The 25005-nt window shown below is 36.2% G+C and overlaps 1 protein-coding gene across 4 annotated transcripts in view; it reads right to left on the bottom strand.

The window, feature by feature from the left end:
• The window catches only part of cdk14 (cyclin dependent kinase 14), a 154549-nt gene that overhangs the window by 28537 nt on the left and 101007 nt on the right, over positions 1–25005 (bottom strand). For all 4 annotated transcript variants that reach the window (XM_039661004.2, XM_039661006.2, XM_039661008.2 and 1 more), the window contains 4 exons: positions 20419–20482; positions 16873–16921; positions 13992–14131; positions 7412–7558 (listed from right to left, as the gene is read on the bottom strand). In XM_039661004.2, coding sequence (XP_039516938.1) covers positions 7443–7558; positions 13992–14131; positions 16873–16921; positions 20419–20482 — 369 coding nt within the window. In that variant the 3' untranslated portion in view covers positions 7412–7442. The remainder of the gene's footprint in view (positions 1–7411; positions 7559–13991; positions 14132–16872; positions 16922–20418; positions 20483–25005) is intronic.

Raw genomic sequence — 25005 nt, 5'->3', positions numbered from 1 at the left:
CTGGACCGCCAACCCAACAAACAAACAAACAAACAAACAAACACTGCTTTAGTCAACACTGTTCACACTCACACTGATCAAATCATATCAGAAGTGAACTGCATCAACTACATGAACATCAACAACTCTGTTCAATGATAATATCACATTTGTTTTATATTTCTTATTAGGGCTGTCAGTTAAACGCGTTATTAATGCCGCGTAATAATATTAATGTCAATTTTTATTGCACGATTAACGGTCTTTTTGGCCTAGCAAACTTTGTCGTTTTCTTTCACATGCTTTTGCAACAGGAACCGGAATGCGTGCGTTGCGCTATGAACCCCATTCATTTCAATGGCTTGCGCCACGCGAGGACGTTTTGTTGCTTCGTCGACCAAAGCGCAAGCGGATCTAGCTACACTGTAAAAAATAAACCGTAAATTTTACGGTAAAAAAACAGCAGCTGTGGTTGCCAGAACTTTACCGTTAAAAATACGGTAGAAACGTTAATGGTTTTACAGACTTAAATTAAAATTTACAGTAATAAACCGTAATTTATTTTCTGATAAAATGTGGATTCACCAACTTATTGATGTATTGATATCTGTTTTAGACCATTGTAATACACTGACAACCAACAATCATCACAGCAGTGAAGAGAGTTACATGAGCAATCACAGCTCATCACAAGTGAATACTTATTTAAAGTAACATGGAATTAATAAACATTAATTTAACAACATTAAATGTAACATAAAACCCTAATGTACATAACTGATTAGGAAAAAAACAATAAAACTATGAGGAACCATAGTTATTTCAACAAAAATACATAAAAGGTGAATTGTCACACAGGGAATTGTGGGAATGTCAATTTACGGTTTTTCACTGTAAATTATACAATGATTTGTTCTTTTTCACTTTCAAAAACTGTAAATTTAACGGTATTTTACTGTAAAATTATATCACAGTTATTTACCGTGTATAGTACGGAAACTTTCTGTTTACCAATTAACAGTTTTGCACTGTAGCATTTTTACAGTATTTTACCGTTAAAACCACGGTTATTTTTTACAGTGTAGACCGGAAACAAAACAACAGGCACACCGCACACACACTCGCTTCGGCTTGCGAGCCGGCCAAATAGTTGATTACGTTACGTTTTGAGTGGATGACGAACGCGAGACACCGAAATGAAGCTTAGAATAGATAAAAATGTGCGATTAATTGTGAGTCGACTATGACATTAATGCGATTAATCGCGATCAAATATTTGAATCGTTTGACAGCACTACTTATTATATTTCTTTATTTTATATGTATATGTAAATAATTTAAAGCAGCCCTGTCCACAAAAACAGACAGATCTATTGCAGCATTAAAGACTTTAGACGCACTCTGTCATAGCGCGCTCATGACATGAATAATGTAAAAGCATCCAGTAACAAAGCCAGTCTGTCCAAAAACAGACACTCCACACAACAGAATCCATATCAATCACCTTGGGCCCTTTAATTTATGCTAATGTCATGCAAAGCCATTGCAGCTGATAGGTGGCTTCTTGCATCAGCAGCGCGACTTCCACAACTACCCAGAAACTTTAGCTATCTGATGTCATCTTTATAAATGCACGTACCTCTGTGGCATTCAATGGAGAAGCCCAACACGTCTAGCACCGTCACGTCTTTCACTAAATTAGGCGTTTTACCATCAGCAAGGGCTTTTCTGTCCCTAAAGAAAGAGAGACCTATAGATCATCCAACCTTTTTCTATCTTTTCTGACCCCAATTTCATCCCAGTGACCCTCTTCTCATTGGCTCCGTGAAGCCCTCGGCCTCTTTTCTGGTGTCTGACAGATATTGTGGCGTGGTGTGTGAGAGAGGCGTGTCATTTAGTCTGCGATGGGCTGAAGCTTCATCTGTGCTCAATAGCAGCTCTCAAAGCTTCCATCAGCGACACAAAGGCTTCCTGCTGGGGATTTCCTCTGAAAAGGTTCCTGCAACAACTCTTCTGATGAACAATACAGAGCTGGAGAACTTGCCTAGGTCTTGGTGGACTTTTCTTGTCACAGAAACATACAGTGGCCTAAAAAATACTATGTTAAAATGGAAAATCACACGCAGAACATAATCCATCCCATAATCAAAAGAGAAAATAGAGATATTTTGCAAAAAGCAACAGTTAAATGGTCCTTAAACTAGGTTCTCTACTGTTTGTCTTCATTTTAAACTACATCTATAATCTCAAAAATATGAGAAATTAAATTTTGTATAAAAACCAAGCCTAAAAATCCTTAAAAAACTACATCCCTTTACTCCTAACAAACATCTTTTAATTAAATGTTTAGCTTGAAATTGTATCAAATCTATAAAACATTTCATCTTTATCTTTAAGAATGAGTTTTCCTTTTAAAAAAAATCAAATAATTATATTTTGCATTAAAAAATTAAACATAAAAATGAGAAATGGTCATAAAAACAGGCTCAAATATTTCGTCTATGGTTTCACTCATAACAAACATGTTTTCATAAATAAATTGACATTTGAACAAAAATCCCACTTGCTTTGTAATATAATGACATTCTTTTCATCCAATTTTTTGCTTGAAAAAAAAAAGGATCTCACTTGCTTAATGACATTCAGACCATCCATTTTTCAAAAAAGTCATAATTTTGCATTAAAGAAATTAAGCATAACAGTTTTAGATCGTCCACAAAATATTTGTCTTCATTTTAAACTACATCACTTTACTCCTAACAAACGTCTTTTAATTAAATGTTTAGCTTGAAATTTTATCAAATCTATAAAACATTTCTTCTTTATCTTTTAGAATGAGTTTTACCCTCAAAAATCAAAGAATTATATTTTGCATTAAAATAATGAAACATAAAAATGATAAATGGTCATAAAAACAGGCTCAAATATTTTGTTTTCATAAATTAAATTTTTTGCTTGAAATTTAAAAATTGACATTTGAACAAAACCCCCATTTCCTTTGTAATATAATGACATTCTTTTCATCCAATTTTTTGCTTGAAAATTGAAAACAAAAACACTTGCTTAATGTCATTCAGACCATCCATTTTTTGTTAAGTAACTTTTTGCTTTAAAGAAATTAAGCATAAAGATTTTAGATGATCCTCAATATTATTATTCGTCACTTTTTTAAACAATATTGAAATTTTGAACTTTAAAATAAATCATACATGCTCCCGCATGTAATTCATTTTTAAGAGTGACTTTAGTGTCAAAACCCTGTAATGTGAGAGACGAGTATGAAAACGTTCAGTCTTTGAAATCTCCCTAAACATGCAGGAAATCTTTGCATGTGACGTCTCATGGAGCGTGAACGCTTCTAAATCAGATGTGTGTGGATTAGAGGAGCGTCTCTGAGCTCCACGGAGCCTGTCAGGTTGAGAAGGCCGAGCACAAAGCGTGTGATTTCAATATGAATGGAGCGGTGGAGGGAAGGACACGGCTCTCGCAGTGGGGTGACTTCCCTTCTGAGCAGCGTTCTCCATCACAAACACACGCGTGCTAAAAACACAGCGCAACTTCTGCATGCTGACAAGCAAAACACTTTCCTTTCATATCTGCACTTCATGAGCATGTCAAAGAGAAGATCACTGCAGAGGGGACCTATTATACCCCTTCTCAAAGTCTTGATTTTGTTTTTGGGGTCTACTAGAATAGGTTAAAAAAAAACATTTTTCACATATTCTCCATTATCGCAGCTCCTCTTTTCCCGCTCTATCAGTAACGCTCTGTTTCTGTCCTCTCTTTCAAGCACAATGGCCCTCATTTATCAAAAGTGCATACACCAAATTTCCAGCCTACACCCAAAACCACGGTGACTTTGAGATTTATCAATATGGACGTTGGCGTACGGCACGCTCGAATCCTACGCCAGCTCAGGAGGTGGTGTACGCACGTTTTGAGTAAGTGCGGAAATGCGTAGAAGGACAATTCCTAACACCACAAAATGCACTGACAAACTAAAAGATGTGAAATATTATGACCCGCAGTAAAAAAAACAACATCATAGTAGTTATAAACCTCAGTGTTTATTTTTGTGCAACCTGGACTTCAATGTTTAATTAGTGTGACTTTACCAAAGCATTTGATTTGTAAGCATATGTATTCCTTCAGTTGCGAGCCTGTGACGGATATTGTGACGTGTTCGTTCCCGTAAGAAAATAACAGATTTTGTAGCTAGGAAGGATCATGAAACCAGTCTAATTTTAGACTAAAAGACATTGCAAATAAATTGTGATTATCCAATATGTACACAGTGGAATGCTTTCCACTAAAGACTACTATTTTCCTATTTTCCGTTGGGGTACACAATATATAAGTATATGGCTGATATATATATGCGATTGACAAAATATGTGTGTGTTATTTCCACGTCTAGTGCATCAAGGTCTCTTTTACTGTAATTCAAGCCATTCTGTGAGCTGCACGTGTCTAAATCAACACTCTGAAACCAGCAGCGCATTTATTTATTTGCTGGCAACCAGTCAAAATAAAAGCTTGATGGAACAAATTTTACAGTAATTTTACGGTAACACTTTATTTGAAGGGGTGTGCATAAGACTGACATGACACTGTCATAAACATGACATAACACCTGTCATGAACATGAAGGAGTCTTTATGAATGTTTATGACTTTTGTCATTAAGTGTCATTCGGTAAATTATGACACTTTTAATGCAAAGTTGACATTGTTTAAAATGTCTTTGTTATGACAACCTGACATTAACCAAGAAATCATAACTAGTTCCACTAAAGTTTTCCACTTCACTTGAGGTAAGGGAAAATATTAATGACACTGTTGTTAAAGCATTTGATAGTGTAATAACCCTTAATGACATCTTTATAACTAGTACAATGTGTTCCACTTTACTTGAGGACAAGTAAAATATTCATGACACACTTATAATGGTGTCATTACGGCCAAAATCACAACCAACCACATATGACAGGGTAATGTAATGTTAACACAAAGCTAAATAACTTCTTAAAGTTTGATCATTAAACCTGTTATGACATATTTGTGACAGGTTATGATTTCTTGGTTAATGTCAAGTTGTCATAATCAAGACATTTTTGTCTTTGTTAATGTCATGTTGTCATAACAAAGACATTTTAAACAATGTCAACTTTGCATTAAAAGTGTCATAATTTACCGAATGACGCTTAATGACAACAGTCATAAACATTCATAAATACTCCTTCATGTTCATGACAGGTGTTATGTCATGTTTATGACAGTGCCATGTCAGTTTTATGCACACCCCTTCGAATAAAGTGTTACCAATTTGACAGTAAAATAAATGTAATATTATTTAATAATCACAATAAATTCATTGGTTTAATTTAAGTTAGTCTCGTAAAGTGTGTTCATACTTTTTTTTCTATAAAGCATTCAGCCCTACATGGATTTAGCACTTTAAAGTCTTTAAACATGTGGCTCTTGGCTCTTTTCAACATTATATTCAATGCAGATAGACTGCACAACAACATCAGCCCCAATCATTCTAGAATGCATGGCTGCGTCCAAAATCACATACTTCCCCACTACTGTACTGTATATAGTAGGCGAAAAACAGTATGCGACAAAAGAATTGCGTCTAATATAAGTAGAAAAAAAGTACCCGGATGACCTACTACTCCCAATCTGATCCCGAAGTGTGGTGTGGACACTTTACTATCCCATAAGGCCACAGGAGAGGATCCGTGAATGGCAGTGAAGCGACGTAACTGACAAATGTAGTACAACCATGTAGTTCAAATGTAGTTCATTCTGTGTAGATACTTTTTTAGCGCTTGCAAAGCAAGTACTTATTCAAAATAATACCTGCTCCAGAGAGCATGTGATGGATGCAGCCTAATTCTTTACAAATAGAGTTATTTAAGTCACCTGGTGAAACTTCCTGTATTCTTTCATATCGCAGAAAAACAAATATCGCAATGTCAGTTTTTTCCATATTTATCACACCATCACCATCAACATGCAAGCATACACACGCAGGACTCTCTGCACACATGAGGTCCATCTGCCGCACATGGAGCCCCTGAAATGACTCGTCGTCTCCTCCTCTGTCATTATTGTGTGTTATTCTCTAATGCAGACGGGTTGCAGAGGTCCGCGGCTTCCCGGGGCTCCGGCGTAAATCTCCCAGAGCACCTGCCTGTAATTTGACTGCTAATCCCTCGTTCCCTCCGTCACTGCATTACAGCCATTATGGGCTTTAGCCAGCCACATGACATGCTCCCGTACACACCGCAAATTAAATGCAAATACAGCCTCTTTCTGGACATAATGAAAATGACCTTCGCTGCCCCGCAAGAGTGAATCAGACGCTGACGTGTGTTTGAGCATTGGTTCATCGATGACTAATACTGTTATCTAAAGAGGGCAGTGGCAGATAAGGGCTAATGCAATATTTAATCATAGCACACACATATACACTGAAATTCAACACTTTTTCACACTTAGATATTCTTTCTCAAAACATTACATAGTACTTTTCGTTTTATTTTCATCTCTATAATTTTACTCACTCTAACAAACATATTTTAATTACATTTTTAGCTTCAAATTTGAAGATTGAAATTTGATGTAATCTATTAAATAACCTATTGAATCATAACTGAACTGAAAAACAATAACTAATCTGCAAGGTCACATTTTCTCTTTCTCAAAACATTACATGGTAGTTTTCAAATTTATTTTCAACACTATATCTATAATTGAAGAGTTCAGATGCAAAAGCCTCTAAGTGCCATTTGAAATTTTCTTCTAGAATGATAATTTTTATCAAGCTTGTATATTTAAGTTCAGTAATTTCACTAAAATGGCAATGATAATTACCTATTAATTGTTATTTAAGTGAAATTACTGAACTTAAATATACAAGTTTGATAAAAATCATCATTAAAGAAGAAAATTTCAAATGGCATTTAAAGAATTTTGCATCTGAACTCTTCAATTTTACTCACTCTAACAAACATATTTTAATTACATTTTTAGCTTCAAATTTGAAAATTGAAATTTGATCAAATCTATAAAATAACCTATTGAATCATAACTGAACTGAAAAACAATAACTAATCTGCAAGGTCACATTTTCTCTTTCTCAAAACATTACAGCTTCAAATGTGAAAATTGAAATTTGATCAAATCCATAAAATAACCCATTTGCTTTTGACGATGAAAATCCTTGAATCATAACTGAACTGACAAACAATAACTAATCTGCAAGGTCACATAATAACTATGTTGCAAACATCTGTTCAAATGTTTTTAATCAATTGTATGCACTACATACTTTACAATATGCAATAAACAACACGCTAGTGCCATTTCAAACATAAGCAGAGACCGTCGAACCATCAGAGCGTGTGGAGCGTCGTGTGTCGTACCTGTTTGGGTCCCGGCGGGCGCTCGTCCAGGTCAGTGTTTGCTGTTTGACGTCCCCTTGCCGTGACTGTTGGTCTTACTGCACACCTGGATGCTGTCGCCAGATTCAGGCTGTAACTTCACGGTCGGAACGGTGAAGATAGAAGACACTGAAAAACAACAACAGATTCAGTCTATGAGCCGGTATGTAACATGTATGAAATCTTTGACAAAGGACAACGGCCATCGGTGGGCCCAAATCCATTAAATTTTAAAACAGTAATATCCTAAACCTAAACTAATCTTGACAAAACTATCTATCATTTGAAAGCTTACACTAGTTTTCATATTTGGTGATTGATTTTCAAAATAAATTACAGTGGAGCTGTAATTTATCAATTTGCAACAAGAATATTTTCATACTCCTAAGGCGTGTTTTAGACCTTTATTTTGAAATAGTGATGAAGATGAAAAATCATGAGAGAAGGGTAGAAACCTCAGTTTGTTTTCATTCCAAGAGTTCAAAAGATAGCATCCGTTCAATTATTTTAGAAAAAAAGGTCTGAAATTTTTTTAAGGAAATATTACAGATTCACCATTTGTGATGTGGCAGGAAGCTATAACGCACATGTTTTTTTTTGTTTCTTAGAGGTTGAATTCATATCAAAATCTGCCAAACGTCTCATATTACTTTTGAATAGGATGTCTACTTAATAAATTTTATGAAAATTGTGGAAATAATGGTTCATATCACTGAAAACACATATGGTAATGGAGGCGCCCTTATATGGGCAGTGATGGAGTCTGGTTGTGCTCTAGTGGAAGCGTTTGGTACTGCACCCAAACAAAATCTTACTGAAAGCGAATTTTTTGAGATATCAACCAAAAATTTGAAACACAACTTGATTTTTTTTGCAGTTTTAGAGTCGCCCAGGTTTTGAAAAAAAAAATATATATTTTACATTAAATATGAATAAAAATTTTTACATTGTACATTTTCATAAACTCAAACTTCTAACTTTTTCTGCTTCACTTTCTTAATTTATTTCACTTCTACAAAAATCTGCCAAATGTCTTCTTTAAAACGGGACCAATCTTGCATCTATATTCCAAAGCATTCTTGAATTATAACCATTTAAGTTCGAAATTAGCATTTTCATGCATATTGACATTTAAAGGGTTAAAAGTACAGAAAGAGAGGGGGAAACAATAGTATTGTGACGATGATTGATGATTGAAAATTAGGAAATCGATAACTGAGAAATTCCAAATAGATCAATCCAGAAAAATATGATGAATCAAACTCTAAAACAAACTAATTCCTTTTGCTATAGGAATTTAAAATAATTATTACAATTGGTTAATTCATTAACCAATCCAACCAGCATTGAGATAAAAACATTACAAACATTGATTTAAAACATTTTTTAAAATAAGATAATGTAAAAAGTTGTGTTGAGAAGAAGAAACACTACAGTAAACCAGGAACAAACTGCATGAGGCTCTGACCAACAGCTATTAATAGATAAACAAGAATATATAATATATATAGCATTTCATAATTAATTCATCAAAGCTGTTTCTACTGCATTATATTCCTAAGAAACCAAATGTCACTATCTCAGATTCACACACACCAGAGTCAAACCCTTTTTACTGCATTCAAGAAGCCAGTGACCCTGTAAAGCTGCTTTAAACACTGATAAACCCTGATAAAAACAACCATTATTGAACATCTTACACCAAAACTCGAGTGTTTTCCATCATGCTCCCACTGTAACCGGCTCATTGTGATGAGCTCAAAACATTACAGATGTGTTTATCACTTCAGAGAGACCCTGAGATGTAGTGTCAAAGTACACAGACACACACACACACACACACAATATGTAATATATACTATTGATTAAAACCACTATGCAATGAACATTTGAACAGTTGTTTGTGTACATATGTGTGTAACATACATGATATATAAATAAATAAATAAATAAATAAATATATTTGGTTCTTTTACTATGATTCAACAGTAAAAATGGTTCTTGCCTATAACAACCAGCATAGTCAAGATAAATATGAGGCATTTCATTTAATAAACGCCATAAATCCTGCTGCATTTTCCGTATCAATCAAAGCCGGAGCTGAAATGTTAATTACTCGTCCAGCTTCCCCCAAACAGCAACCGTTCTCTTTTGTGACTGAACCGCAAGCGTATATGAAACAACAGAATTAATTTTCCCTTCATTCTTCTGCTTGAAAAGCAGCGCTGCGCTCTGTGCGTCAAAGATCCGCCTCCACGACTGAGTCCCGCCTTCCTCCCGAAAACAACCTGCTGTGAGCTGATAACAGGATTAATTCAGCTCCGACTCCTAATCTGTCAAATTAAAAACCTCATTCTCGTATTCAAATGACTTGCCCGACGCTTGTCTTCCGCAAACGCCTGTTTTCTGTAGCGCACAACATTTGTAGGACTTAATGTGCCTGTGCTGCATTTTTGTCTGTCTACTAACCGAGGCATAAATAAGATCAGCGGCTGTGGAGGTCTCACGTGTGGATTATGGATACGTGTCACTTTAGACATGACAAAAGGCCTTGAGGTCTTTTAAAATCCCAAACCAGCCAGAATGACCCGAATCATCATCAGAAGCAGCTCAATGCTTCTGCAAGTGTTGAACATGAACGCTTTATTAGTCAGCATGAAACGGAAGTTGCAATCTTTTATCCCTATTGTATGGAAGCTTGTTTCCGCCACTGAATAAAAAAATAGTTTAAAAAAATAACTGCGAGATATGAAGTCAGAATTGCGAGAAATAAAGTCACAATTGCGAGATATAAAGTCGCAATTCTGAGAAATAAAGCCGCAATTGCAAGATATAAAGTCGCAATTCTGAGAATTAAAGTCGCAATTGCGAGATATAAAGTCTCAATTCTGAGAAATAAAGTCGCAATTGCGAGATATAAAGTAGCAATTCTGAGAAATAAAGTTGCAATTCTGAGAAATAAAGTCGCAATTGCAAGATATAAAGTCGCAATTCTGAGAAATAAAGTCGCAATTGCGAGATATAAAGTAGCAATTCTGAGAAATAAAGTTACAATTGCGAGATAAAGTTGCAATTCCGAGAAATAAAGCCGCAATTGCGAGATATAAAGTCGCAATTCTGAGAAATAAAGCCACAATTGCGAGATATAAAGTCGCAATTCTGAGAAATAAAGTTGCAATTGTGAGATATAAAGTCGCAATTCTGAGAAATAAAGCCACAATTGCGATATAAAGTTGCAATTCTGAGAAATAAAGTCACAATTGCAAGATATAAAGTCGCAATTCTGAGAAATAAAGTTGCAATTGTGAGACATAGTCGCAATTCTGAGAAATAAAGTTGCAATTGTGAGATATAAAGTCGCAATTCCGAGAAATAAAGCCGCAATTGCGAGATATAAAGTCGCAATTCTGAGAAATAAAGTTGCAATTGCGAGATATAAAGTCGCAATTCCGAGAAATAAAGCCGCAATTGCGAGATATAAAGTCGCAATTCTGAGAAATAAAGTTGCAATTGCGAGATATAAAGTCGCAATTCTGAGAAATAAAGCCGCAATTGCGAGATATAAAGTCGCAATTCTGAGAAATAAAGTTGCAATTGCGATATAAAGTTGCAATTCTGAGAAATAAAGTCACAATTGCAAGATATAAAGTCGCAATTCTGAGAAATAAAGTTGCAATTGTGAGATATAGTCGCAATTCTGAGAAATAAAGTCGCAATTGCGAGATATTAATTTGCAATTCTGAGAAATAAAGTCGCAATTGCGAGATTAATTTGCAATTCTGAGAAATAAAGTCACAATTGCGAGATATAAAGTCGCAATTCTGAGAAATAAAGTCGCAATTGCGAGATATAAAGTCGCAATTCTGAGAAATAAAGCCACAATTGCAAGATATAAAGTCGCAATTCTGAGAAATAAAGTCGCAATTGCGAGATATAAAGTCGCAATTCTGAGAAATAAAGTCGCAATTGCGAGATATAAAGTCGCAATTCTGAGAAATAAAGTTGCAATTGCGATATAAAGTTGCAATTCTGAGAAATAAAGTCACAATTGCAAGATATAAAGTCGCAATTCTGAGAAATAAAGTTGCAATTGTGAGATATAGTCGCAATTCTGAGAAATAAAGTTGCAATTGTGAGATATAAAGTCGCAATTCCGAGAAATAAAGCCGCAATTGCGAGATATAAAGTCGCAATTCTGAGAAATAAAGTTGCAATTGCGAGATAAAAAGTCAAAATTCCGAGAAATAAAGCCGCAATTGCGAGATATAAAGTCGCAATTCTGAGAAATAAAGTTGCAATTGCGAGATATAAAGTCGCAATTCTGAGAAATAAAGTTGCAATTGCGATATAAAGTTGCAATTCTGAGAAATAAAGTCACAATTGCAAGATATAAAGTCGCAATTCTGAGAAATAAAGTTGCAATTGTGAGATATAGTCGCAATTCTGAGAAATAAAGTTGCAATTGTGAGATATAGTCGCAATTCTGAGAAATAAAGTCGCAATTGCGAGATATAAAGTAGCAATTCTGAGAAATAAAGTTCTAATTCTGAGAAATAAAGTTGCAATTCTGAGAAATAAAGTCGCAATTCTGAGAAATAAAGTTGCAATTCTGAGAAATAAAGTTCCAATTGCGAGATATAAAGTCAAATTTCTGAGAAATAAAGCCGCAATTGCAAGATATAAAGTCGCAATTCTGAGAAATAAAGTTGCAATTGCGAGATAAAAAGTCAAAATTCCGAGAAATAAAGCCGCAATTGCGAGATATAAAGTCGCAATTCTGAGAAATAAAGTTGCAATTGCGAGATATAAAGTCGCAATTCTGAGAAATAAAGTTGCAATTGCGATATAAAGTTGCAATTCTGAGAAATAAAGTCACAATTGCAAGATATAAAGTCGCAATTCTGAGAAATAAAGTTGCAATTGTGAGATATAGTCGCAATTCTGAGAAATAAAGTTGCAATTGTGAGATATAGTCGCAATTCTGAGAAATAAAGTCGCAATTGCGAGATATAAAGTAGCAATTCTGAGAAATAAAGTTCTAATTCTGAGAAATAAAGTTGCAATTCTGAGAAATAAAGTCGCAATTCTGAGAAATAAAGTTGCAATTCTGAGAAATAAAGTTCCAATTGCGAGATATAAAGTCAAATTTCTGAGAAATAAAGCCGCAATTGCAAGATATAAAGTCGCAATTCTGAGAAATAAAGTTGCAATTGCGAGATAAAAAGTCAAAATTCCGAGAAATAAAGCCGCAATTGCGAGATATAAAGTCGCAATTCTGAGAAATAAAGTTGCAATTGCGAGATATAAAGTCGCAATTCTGAGAAATAAAGTTGCAATTGCAATATAAAGTTGCAATTCTGAGAAATAAAGTCACAATTGCAAGATATAAAGTCGCAATTCTGAGAAATAAAGTTGCAATTGTGAGATATAGTCGCAATTCTGAGAAATAAAGTTGCAATTGTGAGATATAAAGTCGCAATTCCGAGAAATAAAGCCGCAATTGCGAGATATAAAGTCGCAATTCTGAGAAATAAAGTTGCAATTGCGAGATAAAAAGTCAAAATTCCGAGAAATAAAGCCGCAATTGCGAGATATAAAGTCGCAATTCTGAGAAATAAAGTTGCAATTGCGAGATATAAAGTCGCAATTCTGAGAAATAAAGCCACAATTGCGAGATATCAAGTCGCAATTCTGAGAAATAAAGTTGCAATTGCGATATAAAGTTGCAATTCTGAGAAATAAAGTCACAATTGCAAGATATAAAGTCGCAATTCTGAGAAATAAAGTCGCAATTCTGAGAAATAAAGTCGCAATTGCGAGATATTAATTTGCAATTCTGAGAAATAAAGTCGCAATTGCGAGATTAATTTGCAATTCTGAGAAATAAAGTCACAATTGCGAGATATAAAGTGACAATTTTGAGAAATAAAGTCGCAATTGTGAGATATAAAGTCGCAATTCTGAGAAATAGTCGCAATTGCGAGATATAAAGTAGCAATTGTGAGAAATAAAGTCGAAATTGTGAGAAATAAAGTCAGAATTGCGAGATATAAAGTCAGAATTGATTGATATAAAGTCAAAATTGTGTGTTGTAAAGTCAGAGTTGTGAGATATAAACTATTCTGAGGGGAAAAAGTTAAGTCTTTTTTTTCTCTTAGAATTGGCCTGCTAACTCGAGTTTATATCTCACAATTGTGAGATACAGTATACGGGCACACGTACACTTTTAGTAAGGATCTACGCACAGTTTTATAAATGAGACCCCAGGTTTTTCACGATCGGATAGCTATAAACAGCCCCACATAGACAGACAGACAGACAGATAGAACGATAGATGGACAGATATTAAAAAATAGATTGAAACAAATGAAGAAAAAAAAGATATGTATATGAATATGAATAAAAGGATACAGTATTCTGTGCAGTGTGCTCTGATTATGTCCTGCACACTTTTGAACAGCATTATGTACTTTTGACAACTGTAGTAACTGTATCCTGCAAGCATGAGTAGTACGGTACAGCAGTGTGTGAGTGTGAAGACGGGTGATGCGGGTGTACTCACTGTCAGGCAGTTCCCAGAGTCTCGGGGGCAGATGGTTGAAGTACTCATGGTGGAGCGCCGCCTGGGCCGAGACACGGTTCTTTGGGAAGCACTGGAGAAATCTGGAAGCCAGCTCTTCAGCATGATCTACATAACCCAGCCTGCCAACACACACACACAAACACACATTTAAACATACAGATGATACAGTGCCAAAATCACCACACACACACACAGCTCGCATCTCTCTGTCAGCTTCACTCCCGCTGACATGCGGCTGGAAAAATGTTTGTTGACTTTTTTGGAGTGGAAAATGCAAAGTGAGTTTTCACCCTCAAACGTCCTCTAAACTGCAAAGACAAAGACCGACTCAAACACACCTGCATTCTCCACCGCAGAACAGATAAACACATGAACACACAGCAGAGTGTACAGATGTGCTGAGGTCTGTTAATTAAACCAAGACACTGGTAATGATTTTAGGATGGCAAAACTCACATGAATGATTTACATCACAATCTAACAAAGATGGTCTGACATCACTACTTTATTTATCTGACGATGACTAGTGGAGTTAATAGAGAGCCTAAGTCCCTCCCCTTCCGGTCGACCACCATGTGACCTTATTTCGAAAAAATATTGAATGGCGAGAGACAACAAATATTTTGATCTCGTTTGAATTGTGCCCTGAATTACACATATGATGTTTGTCAATTTAAAAGATACATTTTAAAGTAAAGAAAGTCGCAGTTTGATGTAAAACCGTTGAGGTATAAGACTGTGAAAATACGTAATTACAAAGACTACAAACCCCACAGGCACACATTTTCTCTCAATGAATGAAGCTAACTTTACTGAGGCTATTGTCTGTCATTGTTTCTATAGTCTTGCGTTATAATCGTAACTCGTAAGTGTTTTGTACCAGACTGCACACACACAAGCAGCAGATCTCGCTCGTTGTTTCGCTTCCCGGGAGATGTAGTTCATAGAGCGATTTTCACATAAAACTAAATGTTACTCTTCTGTTTTATGACAAACTGCGACGTTTTTGACTTTCAGAATTATCTTTTAAATTGACAAACATCATATGTGTAATTGAGGGCACAGTTCAGACGGAATAAAAAGATAAGCTGTCTCTCGCCATTGACTACCATTCATATTTTTTCCGAAATAAGGTCCCATAAGCCGGAAGCGGAGGGGCGGGACTTAGGCTCTCTGTCCAAGAACCGCCTACTTCCAGACTGTCTGATTGACAGGTGAAGTGACCAATCACAGTTTGCTTGGTGTGTGTTGCTTAAGGGCGGTTTATCTGAAATAGCACATATGACAACTATAGACCAGTATGGACAATGATTTAGTTTGCACAAAAAGACAACAAAAAACAAGCAGTAGTTTAAAATCAGAATTGCTTTCCATAAATCTGGATTATTTCACAGACAAAACACAGTAAAAACGAATCAAAATATATTGTACAGTTTCTATCATGGATATCTAGATTGTGCCCCAAATAAAACCTCAAAAGATTCCCTTTCATGATGCATGTTCTTGGAAGAGTGAGTTAGCATGACTGCCTGTTAGCATGCTTAGCTAGCATGACTGACTGTTAACATGCTTGTTTCTGGATATCATCTGTTCTGATGACACACTCATTTGAAGCAAATTCTGTCGCTCTACCGTGGTTTGATTCTGTCACATGATGCTAAAGATTCATGACTGATTCTCATGTTGCGTAGTGTGTTTTCGGGCCTAAGGCTGAATGTGGGTGTGCACGCGTGGTGACTGAACCCCTGAACTATCACACGCACTACTGGCAACACATTAAAGAAACATGAAGTTTCTGTCCACCAGCGGCACTTTCAGCACCTAAAAATGTGTGTGTGAAACAAGCTTGTGTACGAGTGTGTGTGATTAGATGGCTTCTGTTTGCATCCCACTGGTGTTCTCATGCTTCTTCTGCTAGTTCAGATATGGGTTCATTTAAATCAGATCAGAAACTTCACAAAACTTCTGATCTGATCATGAGGAAAAGACCAAGGTCATTAGAGTTTCACGTTTGTTTTTCATTTTAACTTTAACTAATATTTTTTACAGATTGATAGCTGATATTTAATTTGTTTAAATGTTTTCAGGACCTGATGCAATTTACATTACCGTTCAAAAGTTGATTTATTTGAGGGAAAATGGTAACAATTTACAATAAGTTTATGAGTTAATGCTTTAACTAACAATAATAATTCCATTTGTTACAGTATTTATTCATTTTTGATAACATCAGTCAATAAAATACAGTTAATTAGCTCAGGTCCATTATTAACAGATCTTTTAGTGAATGTTGAATTTAACATTAACTTAGATAAATAAATACTTTAGAAGTAACATTGTTAGTTCATTTTGTTGTTCACTAATGTTAACAAATGTAACTTTACTGTGGTGTTACTGGATTTTTGTAATTTTAAAAAAGTGTCCCACCGAAGGACTATTATTGCTCAGACGTTGCTCTTTCATTGCTTTCACTGATGCTTCATTTAAGGATCAACCGCATCTCAGATGTGTCTCCTAAAAGAAAGAGTATTAAGCAATGAAGAATGAAGTTGATGAGAAATGTCATATTGAGATTTCTGACTTTCAATTGATTTTGATTTGACTGAGCACGGTTTTCTAGATCGTCAAGATCTTTGCTGAAACTCAGGAGAAACATCTGAGACGAACAAAAGTCTCCATTTAAGGAGAAATAATTGAGATATTCAGAAGATTTCAGGTGATTTGCAATAGAAAATGGTGAAAAACATATGAGAAACAGTCACATTACAGCATCTAAAACACACCATTCACACGAAAGAAAAATGGGTGTTATAAAAAGCTATACAAAAACACATAATAAAAAATAGTCGTGGTCACTTACTTATTCCAGGCTTGTCTGAGTTTCTTGGGACTGTAGACGGTGAAGCGATCTGCAGATGAGAGACAAACGACAGATGAATAACACATCTGCTCACCAAAACAACATTAATTTAATAAAAAATACAGTAAAATCAGTAATATTGTTCAATATTATCACAATTTAAAATGACTGTTTACTATGTGAATACATGGCTGAATTTTCAGCATTCAGTGTCACATGATCCTTCAGAAATATGATGATTTGGTGCTCAAGAAACATTACTGATTATTATCAGTGTTGAAATCAGTTGTGCGGCTTCATATTTTTGTGAAAAATGTGATAAATCTTTCTTTTTAGGATTCTTTGATAAATAGAAAGTAAAAATAAAACATAATTTTAACTTTTAATCATTACCATTTGGATCTAGACTTTACGGATACTTTTTTATCAATATAAAAATATTGATTTATGAAAAAATAAAACTGTTACTGACCCCAAACGTTTAAACAACTTTGGTCAGTGTGATCAAATAATGAGTCAATAAAGAAATGATATTCTCCACAGCTGATATTCATTCATCATGCTGGATATTCTATTCATATTTTTTTGTAATTGTTTTTATTTTTATATTTTCCATTTTAATTTGAGTTAGCTTTAGTCATTTTTTTTTTAAATGTTGCCTTGTCAACTAACTTTTAAAGTTAATTTTATTTCAAGAAACAAATATGTTTTTTTTTTTTATGGCTTTGGTTTTAGTTTTCGTTAACCATAATAACCCCTAAATGTGTTCTATAATACAGAATATGTGTGTACTGCACACAGTAAACATCCTCTGTACTCTTTGTTCTAGATGTCGATTCATTAGTTTGGCCTCCTGCGGACTGGATCAATACACACCGTCCGCTCGGGCATTCAGGTATGAAACATCAGTGCACACACACACACACACACACACACACACACACACGCTCAATGCCCCTTAAATAAAGCACAGCCGCTTCATGACCTGTAATTAAACATCCCAAACCCCACAACCGATCGCTAACACTTCATCAGGAGTGAGTGAGTGTTCAATAACAGCACACTGGGAGAATGAAACGGCATATTTACATAGCAGATCAGGTCTCATATGGTATTATAAACTGGTCATAGTGTAGAAGAGCAGTGAACACTGTCCTCTGCTGCTACAACACTGAACTACACCTGTCTAGCTGTTATTAGGCAAGAAACTAGAGGAAAAACACACTGCTCATTTCTGCTTCCACAACGTCTTCTTAAAATACACTTTTAAGTGAAATCTCTAGTTTTATTCCTATCTATATTCTTAAGGTGTTTCTTGCTATATCATTCACCATATATAAAATCAAAGCGCATGCCCTCAGATCACTTGGACGTGGCTGTGGTTGCAAGAGGTAAAAACGAAATAAATACTGTTCGTTTTCTCACACAAACCCTCGTTTCGTGTCTTAGGCCATCAATGTGTTCTTACATTTATGAGTCATTAAATCATGTTTAATCTGGACTTCTCTGTGCATGCTCTTTGAGGTGGTGACCATAGACCTCCATTATACAGTATGACTGATAGACAAGAACGGTTTGACCTTAAAATATCAAAATTGAAAATACTGCGGAAACAAAGACACCTACATCTTGGATGCCCTTGAGGTAAGCTAAAACATACCAAAAATTAATTTCAAAGTGAACTATCCCTTTAAACCCTAAAAACCTGGTGAAAAAGTTTGCAATTCTTACTGCAATTAATCAAATGGGAAAGTATAGTGATATCTATTGATCTATATTTATATATATATTTTTACCCTTTTCAACCTCAAGCCATTATGACTTCATCCCAGAATAACAACCTCTTTTACCTTTATTGATTACATCTATTGTTGGATACTGGTAGAGACTAACAGTGTTTTAAAAGTTCAATTGATGGTGTTTTATTGAGGTTTCACTGGACGCTCAGTTTTTATGACGGTCACCTTGAGGAACATCAGAACTGGAGGATTGAATTGCAGAGGGAACATTTAGGCTGTCTACTTAAATAGGGCACTGTTGGAAAGGAACAACAATTTGTAGTGGTGTCCGAAACCATAGTGGACGTTATTAAGTGCACTCAATCAATCCCATAATGCACCGCAATAACGAGTGTACAACCATTGTACAGTCAACAGATAGAGAATACCCATAATGCACTGTGAGGGTCATGCCAAATAAACTCCTGCATCTCTCCAGAAGATGGCGCTGAAGCTGAATCAATCATCCATACATTCACTTTCCAAACCACTGGTTCAATGTGGCAACATCGTCATATCATACAGGTATAAATTCCTTTTTAATTGATTAAATTGTTTAATTAAGGGATACATGCTAGTTTTCATGACAGAGTTCAAGATGCATCTTTTCATCACTACTGGAGCTGCCAGTTTGCTAAGTTTTAACAGCAAGCACAAACCGCAAAAAGGCAACCCTTCTGGCGAACTCAGTGTACGAAATTCACACACTTCTTCAAGTGGACTATATTAGTGGACTAATGTAGGGAATAGCGAATGAGGATATAGATTTCAAACGCAGCCTTAGATTTGAACAGCTCTTTAGTATCACTGCTTCAGTATCTGTGATCATTAGCGTAACGGTTTATTCCAGAACATTCCTCACATCTCGTTCATTAGGCCATTGATAAAAGATAAAATAACTACATTGTGACGTACGTAGAATTACATCAAAAAAAGATTAAATTACTCATATCATGAAATAAGATTTTATATAAGATCACCCACATCTATCCCAACCTGTTCAGAACTCTTGATTAAAGTCCCCCCGTAGTGAAAATCACGGTTTTTATGTTGTTTATATGTCTATGTGGTGTTTTAACCAGGTGCAAATTCATTAGTCAAAACCATTGCTGAGTATTTTCTCCTAAAAAACGGCAGTAAAAAAAAAGACAGTCTCAAAAACACGGTTTGAAATTGCGTAGATTTAGCAATATAGCGGGTATATGATGTGTATCACGATGTTATGATGAACTAGGCTATATGCCTTCTCCCATTCTTGTTGTTCATCAAAATGAACGAATATTTTTCCGAGTCATTTGGTTCATTTAACGAACGAAACGAACAAATTGACTTGGAAAAAGATTCGTTCATTTTGATGAACAAGTTCGAACAGGAGAGTCACGAACGCTCATCACAGAACAGAGCAAGGCGAGATCGTTTCGCTTGATAAGACCCTTAATCATCGTCTGGAATCGTTTAAAGCCCTTTAAACAGTTTGTAGTTTGCACTGAAACTGTCTTTTGGACCTTGAATCGTTTGGTTCCCATTGAAGTCCATTATATGGAGAAAATTCCTGGAATGTTTTCATCAAAAACCTTAATTTCTTTTCGACTGAAGAAAGAAAGACATGGACATCTTGGATGACATGGGGGTGAGTAAATTATCAGCAAAAGTTTTTTTTTTTTAAAGTGAACTACTCCTTTAATGAGCTCCCAGAGGTCGTCTGCTGGCGCACGGATGGAGGACGAGTCAGTGTGAGTCATTTACGGTCGGATGAACAGGACTTTACCTGGTTTGAAGTGCGGGAGCGAGTGAACACCTGGCCACGTGTCCTCCGACGGCGTCCCCAAAACCTGCACATCAGACAGAGAAGAAAGAAAACTAGCTGAAGTTAGAGCGCAGACATCCATCCCAGAGGGGTCTCCTGGACACCAGCAGGGCGGGACGTTTATTTCACACCACCGCTCCAAGCCATAGAAGACGTTCAATGCGAATAAACAAGTTTATTATGCGCAAGTGTGTGTGTAGAGCAGCAGTGCTGGCGGACAGCGGGGGCTTTTTGAAGTCTAAAGCTTGTAAAGAGCACGACTTGATTAAACACACACTGTAATTACAGCCGTCAGACTCGATGAGCCGAACCGCTGAGACGAGCCTCAGTGAGAGTGTGAGTGTGAGAGAGAGCGATGAAACCACAAACCGGGACTCTCGTCCCTCAGAACTCTAATTATCAGAATTATTTTAATTATCAGGTGCTTTTAGCCCATTTTCATTCTGCGACACATTCAGAAAGCGTTTTTAGTTTGTTAACATTTTCTGAGGTGCTTGACTGTGCAAAACACTTGTCTTAGGCATCTCATCTAGCCTACATGAAGATCTTCTTCTTCTCATCCTGATGTTATATCCTGGAACCAGGACCCTGTGTGGTTTCTTTCTGTCTGGCGTGATGTAAAATCTTCGGATCTGGTTTCTCCTTCAATGAGCGCCTATGGGATTTATTTTTTTACCTGGTGAAAATGGTGCATCTGATCACTTCACCTCTCCCCAAAAACACACATGATTTGAGGAATCGGTTAATGTCTGGAGCACAAATTATGCCGGACAATCCACACGTTCAGTAATGAGTTAAACATGAGTTATTAAACTGTACAAATGACCACACAGTCTTTATGAGGGCTCGATTTGTCCAGCAGGGGGCAGTGTTGAATTATGCTCCGTTTGATGAACATATCCCAGAACTTTTATTAAAAATAAATAAATAAATAACTAAATAATGATATCCTGAATATCAGCTGGCCACAAGTTAATTAGTCTAGGTTTAAATTAATTATGTTTGTGCTGTTTTAGAATCTTGATGAGTAATAATTCAATTGGAGTAGAATGCAAAACGACTTAATAGTATTTAAATACATTAAATGTCAACAACCAAACAAATGTGATCCACAATGACCCATGATAACACACACACACACACACACACTTACTTGGGGACCTAAATTAGGCCATATTATAGAATTTTAAACTGAAAATTAGGGCTGTCAAACGATTAATCGTGATTAATCGCATCCAAAAATAAAAGTTTGTGTTTAGATAATATATGTGGGTGCACTGTGTATAATTATTTTATATATATAAATACACACACATGCTTCGCTTGTATATATTTATAGATTTATATATCATTTATAAATATAAATATTTTATATATAAATAATATATTTCTTAAATTTAAATACATGCATGTGTGTGTATTTATATATATATATACAAAATAATTATACACAGTGCACCCACATATATTATCTAAACACAAACTTTTATTTTGGATGCGATTAATCGCGATTAATCGTTTGACAGCCCTACTGAAAATATATAGACCACTAAACCAGTATCGGGTTTAGGTTGATATTCTGTCATGTTCTGTATGACATGCAGACACACACACAGCTTTGACTCAAAGCTTTAGTTGACCTTCAGAAACAAAGACATGAGAAATGTCCCTGCGTCCCTGCGATCCGTCCACTTTCACAGTCATGTACCTCTGTGATGAGAAATCTCTCTGAGTCGAGCGTTCAGAAATCTCACAGGAACCGGCTTCAGCGCTGGAATAACAGAAACCGCTCTCTCTCTCCTTCTCTTTGTGTGTCTGTCTATCACGCTCTCAGAGAGCAAGACCCTTAAGACAACCTCCACTCAGGAGCAAAAGCAATCTGGAGCCAAATTTGTCTTCTATATTGAACACACATTGGGGGGAAAGATCGAGCCCTGGACATCAAACATCCAGCGCATGAATCTCTGAGAGCGGGTCACCTTGACATGACCGCAGATAGGTTCAGTCCGGATCAGGGACACACTCAAACACGGCAGAAGAAACAAAGTCAACACGCACTCAAAACTCGCTCTTTTTGCCTTCTCTGCACGTTCATGCTCTTATAGTGAATGATGCATCGATGCACGTTATTCTCAGAATATTCATGGCATGAGAAACTACAAGAACCCTTGACATACTGTACATAACTAGGAATATACACTCTTAGAAGAAATGGTTCTATTTAGAACCAGAAATGGTTCCATCCCCCGCTTCATAAATGGAACTCCAAAATGGTTCATTTTTGTGGTAAAAGGTTCTATTGGCCAAGTACGGAACCCCAGGGTTCTATATAGAACCCAGAGGAACCCTTTTTTTAAGAGTGTATAGAACCTTTTAGGGGTTCCAAATACATAGCGCTGATAGAACCTTTTAAGGTTCTATATAGAACCCATTCCCATTAGCTTAGTGATGATATTATAATTTGAACTATATTTTGTGCCAATACTGCTGCATTCCTATTGTCAGGATTCTGCATTTATAGGCAGCTCTTCCTCTGACACACAAAGCGCTCTGATCGGAGGGAAACCGGTTCATTCCTCATGTTTTGCATGAGCAGATGGACCAATGAGGTGTGAGACAACCGACTGATGGACTGTCAGATATCCTGTGCAGGTGTGTGTGTATGAGTGAGTGCGTGTGTGTGTGTGTGTGTCAGTTTGGAGAAGAGGGCAGATAAACAGTGAGTGGCATCAATGCTGAACTTTATGGAAATGAGAAGCTAACGAGACGAGGCTCTGACGTGTGCCATGAATTATAAGATGATGCAATTTACGTTTCGCTCAACACAGTCCATACACATCTAATTTTCTCAATATAGACATGGTTATTAAAACATTCAATTTGAGACATTAAGCATTGTATATGTATGTATGTTTAAATGTACTGCATATAATTATAAAAAATAATATATATAAAATATACTGACACACACATACATGTACAGTACTGTAAATATAAGACTTTATTGACTATGTATTAAAGGAGTTCACTATTGAAAAAATTTGCTGATAATTTACTCTCCCCCATGTCATCCAAGATGTCCATGTCTTTCTTTCTTCAGTTGCAAAGAAATGAAGGTTTTTGATGAAAACATTCCAGCATTTTCTCCATATAATGGACTTCAGTGGGAACCAAACGGTTCAAGGTCCAAAAGAAAGTTTCAGTGCAAACTGATTCCAGTTTAAACGATTCCAGACGATGAATAGGGGTCTTATCAAGCGAAACGATCACTCATTTGAAAAGCATTCAAAATGAACGAATCTTTTCCGGAGTCATTTGATTCATTTAGTTTGTTGAATGAACCAAATGACTCGGAAAAAGATTCATTCATTTTGATGAACGAGTTCGAACAGGAGAGTCAAGAACGCGCATCACAGAACAGAGCAAGGCGAGCATTTGAGCTTATAAAACTTAAACTTTGTTATTTATTTATTAAATGAGCGATCGTTTAGCTTGATAAGACCCTTATTTATCGTCTGGAATCGTTTAAAGCCCTTTGAACAGTTTACAGTTTGCACTGAAACTGTCTTTTGGACCTTGAACCGTTTGGTTCCCATTGAAGTCCATTATATGGAGAAAAATCCTGGAATGTTTTCATCGAAAACCTTAATTTCTTTTCGACTGAAGAAAGAATGACTCATGGGGGTGAGTAAATTATCAGCAAAGGTTTTTTCAAAAGTGAACTACCCCTTTAAATTATTGACTGTATTGATCCGAACAATGACACTATTGTCTGCTTTTTTAGCTGAATCAACGTCTCTCTCAAAACCGATAGTTTGCAACATCAACACCGTTGAGCTCAATTGAACTGACTCAAGCTGAATAACAACCCTTTGATACACTTTCTATTGTATAAAGAGGTATAAATACAAAGGTGACTTGACAGAACTGCAACAGCAGATGGAGTGGCCTCTGAGAAACAGAAGGAGGTGCCGAAGTGCTTCAGTGGGGGTTCCTGTACGGCTGAACACGGCGAGAGTGACGCCGCATGTTTTATGGATGGTGTGTGGAGGGACGGGAGTCTTTGAAGTGCGAGCGGAGAGAGATCAGTGTTTTGCAGATCACCGGGAGACTGAGCCTGGGAAGACGTGCCGGCGCTGACAAACCACAGCACACATCAGGACAACACAAAACCTGAGAGCCACACACACCAGAGCAACTGATGACCTTCTTAAAGGGACAGTCCACCTCAAAATGAAAATTCTGTCAGTAATCACCCTCATGTTGTTCCAACCCTGTACGACTTTCGGTCATTTTCGGAACACAAATTACGATATTTTTGATTAAATCTGAGAGCTGGATGACTCCTCCATAGGCTTCCGAGACCAAGAAAAGTTAAAGACATGGTTAAAATAGTCTGAGTGACTACAATGGCTCAATCTTAAGTTTATCAAGTGACAGTAAACATGATGAATGGCGTGCGTAGAACGCAAAAGCCCAATCCCGGACATTTTGGGCGATCTCGAAACACATTTTCGGGCAGACTCATCACAGAGACTCACTAGTAGC

This window comes from Pimephales promelas, chromosome 12, assembly GCF_988280905.1.
Source record: "Pimephales promelas chromosome 12, fPimPro1.hap1.1, whole genome shotgun sequence".
Taxonomy (NCBI): domain Eukaryota; kingdom Metazoa; phylum Chordata; class Actinopteri; order Cypriniformes; family Leuciscidae; genus Pimephales; species Pimephales promelas.
The sequence above is the reverse complement of the archived record's forward strand: the minus strand, read 5'-3'. Positions and strand labels throughout refer to the sequence as shown.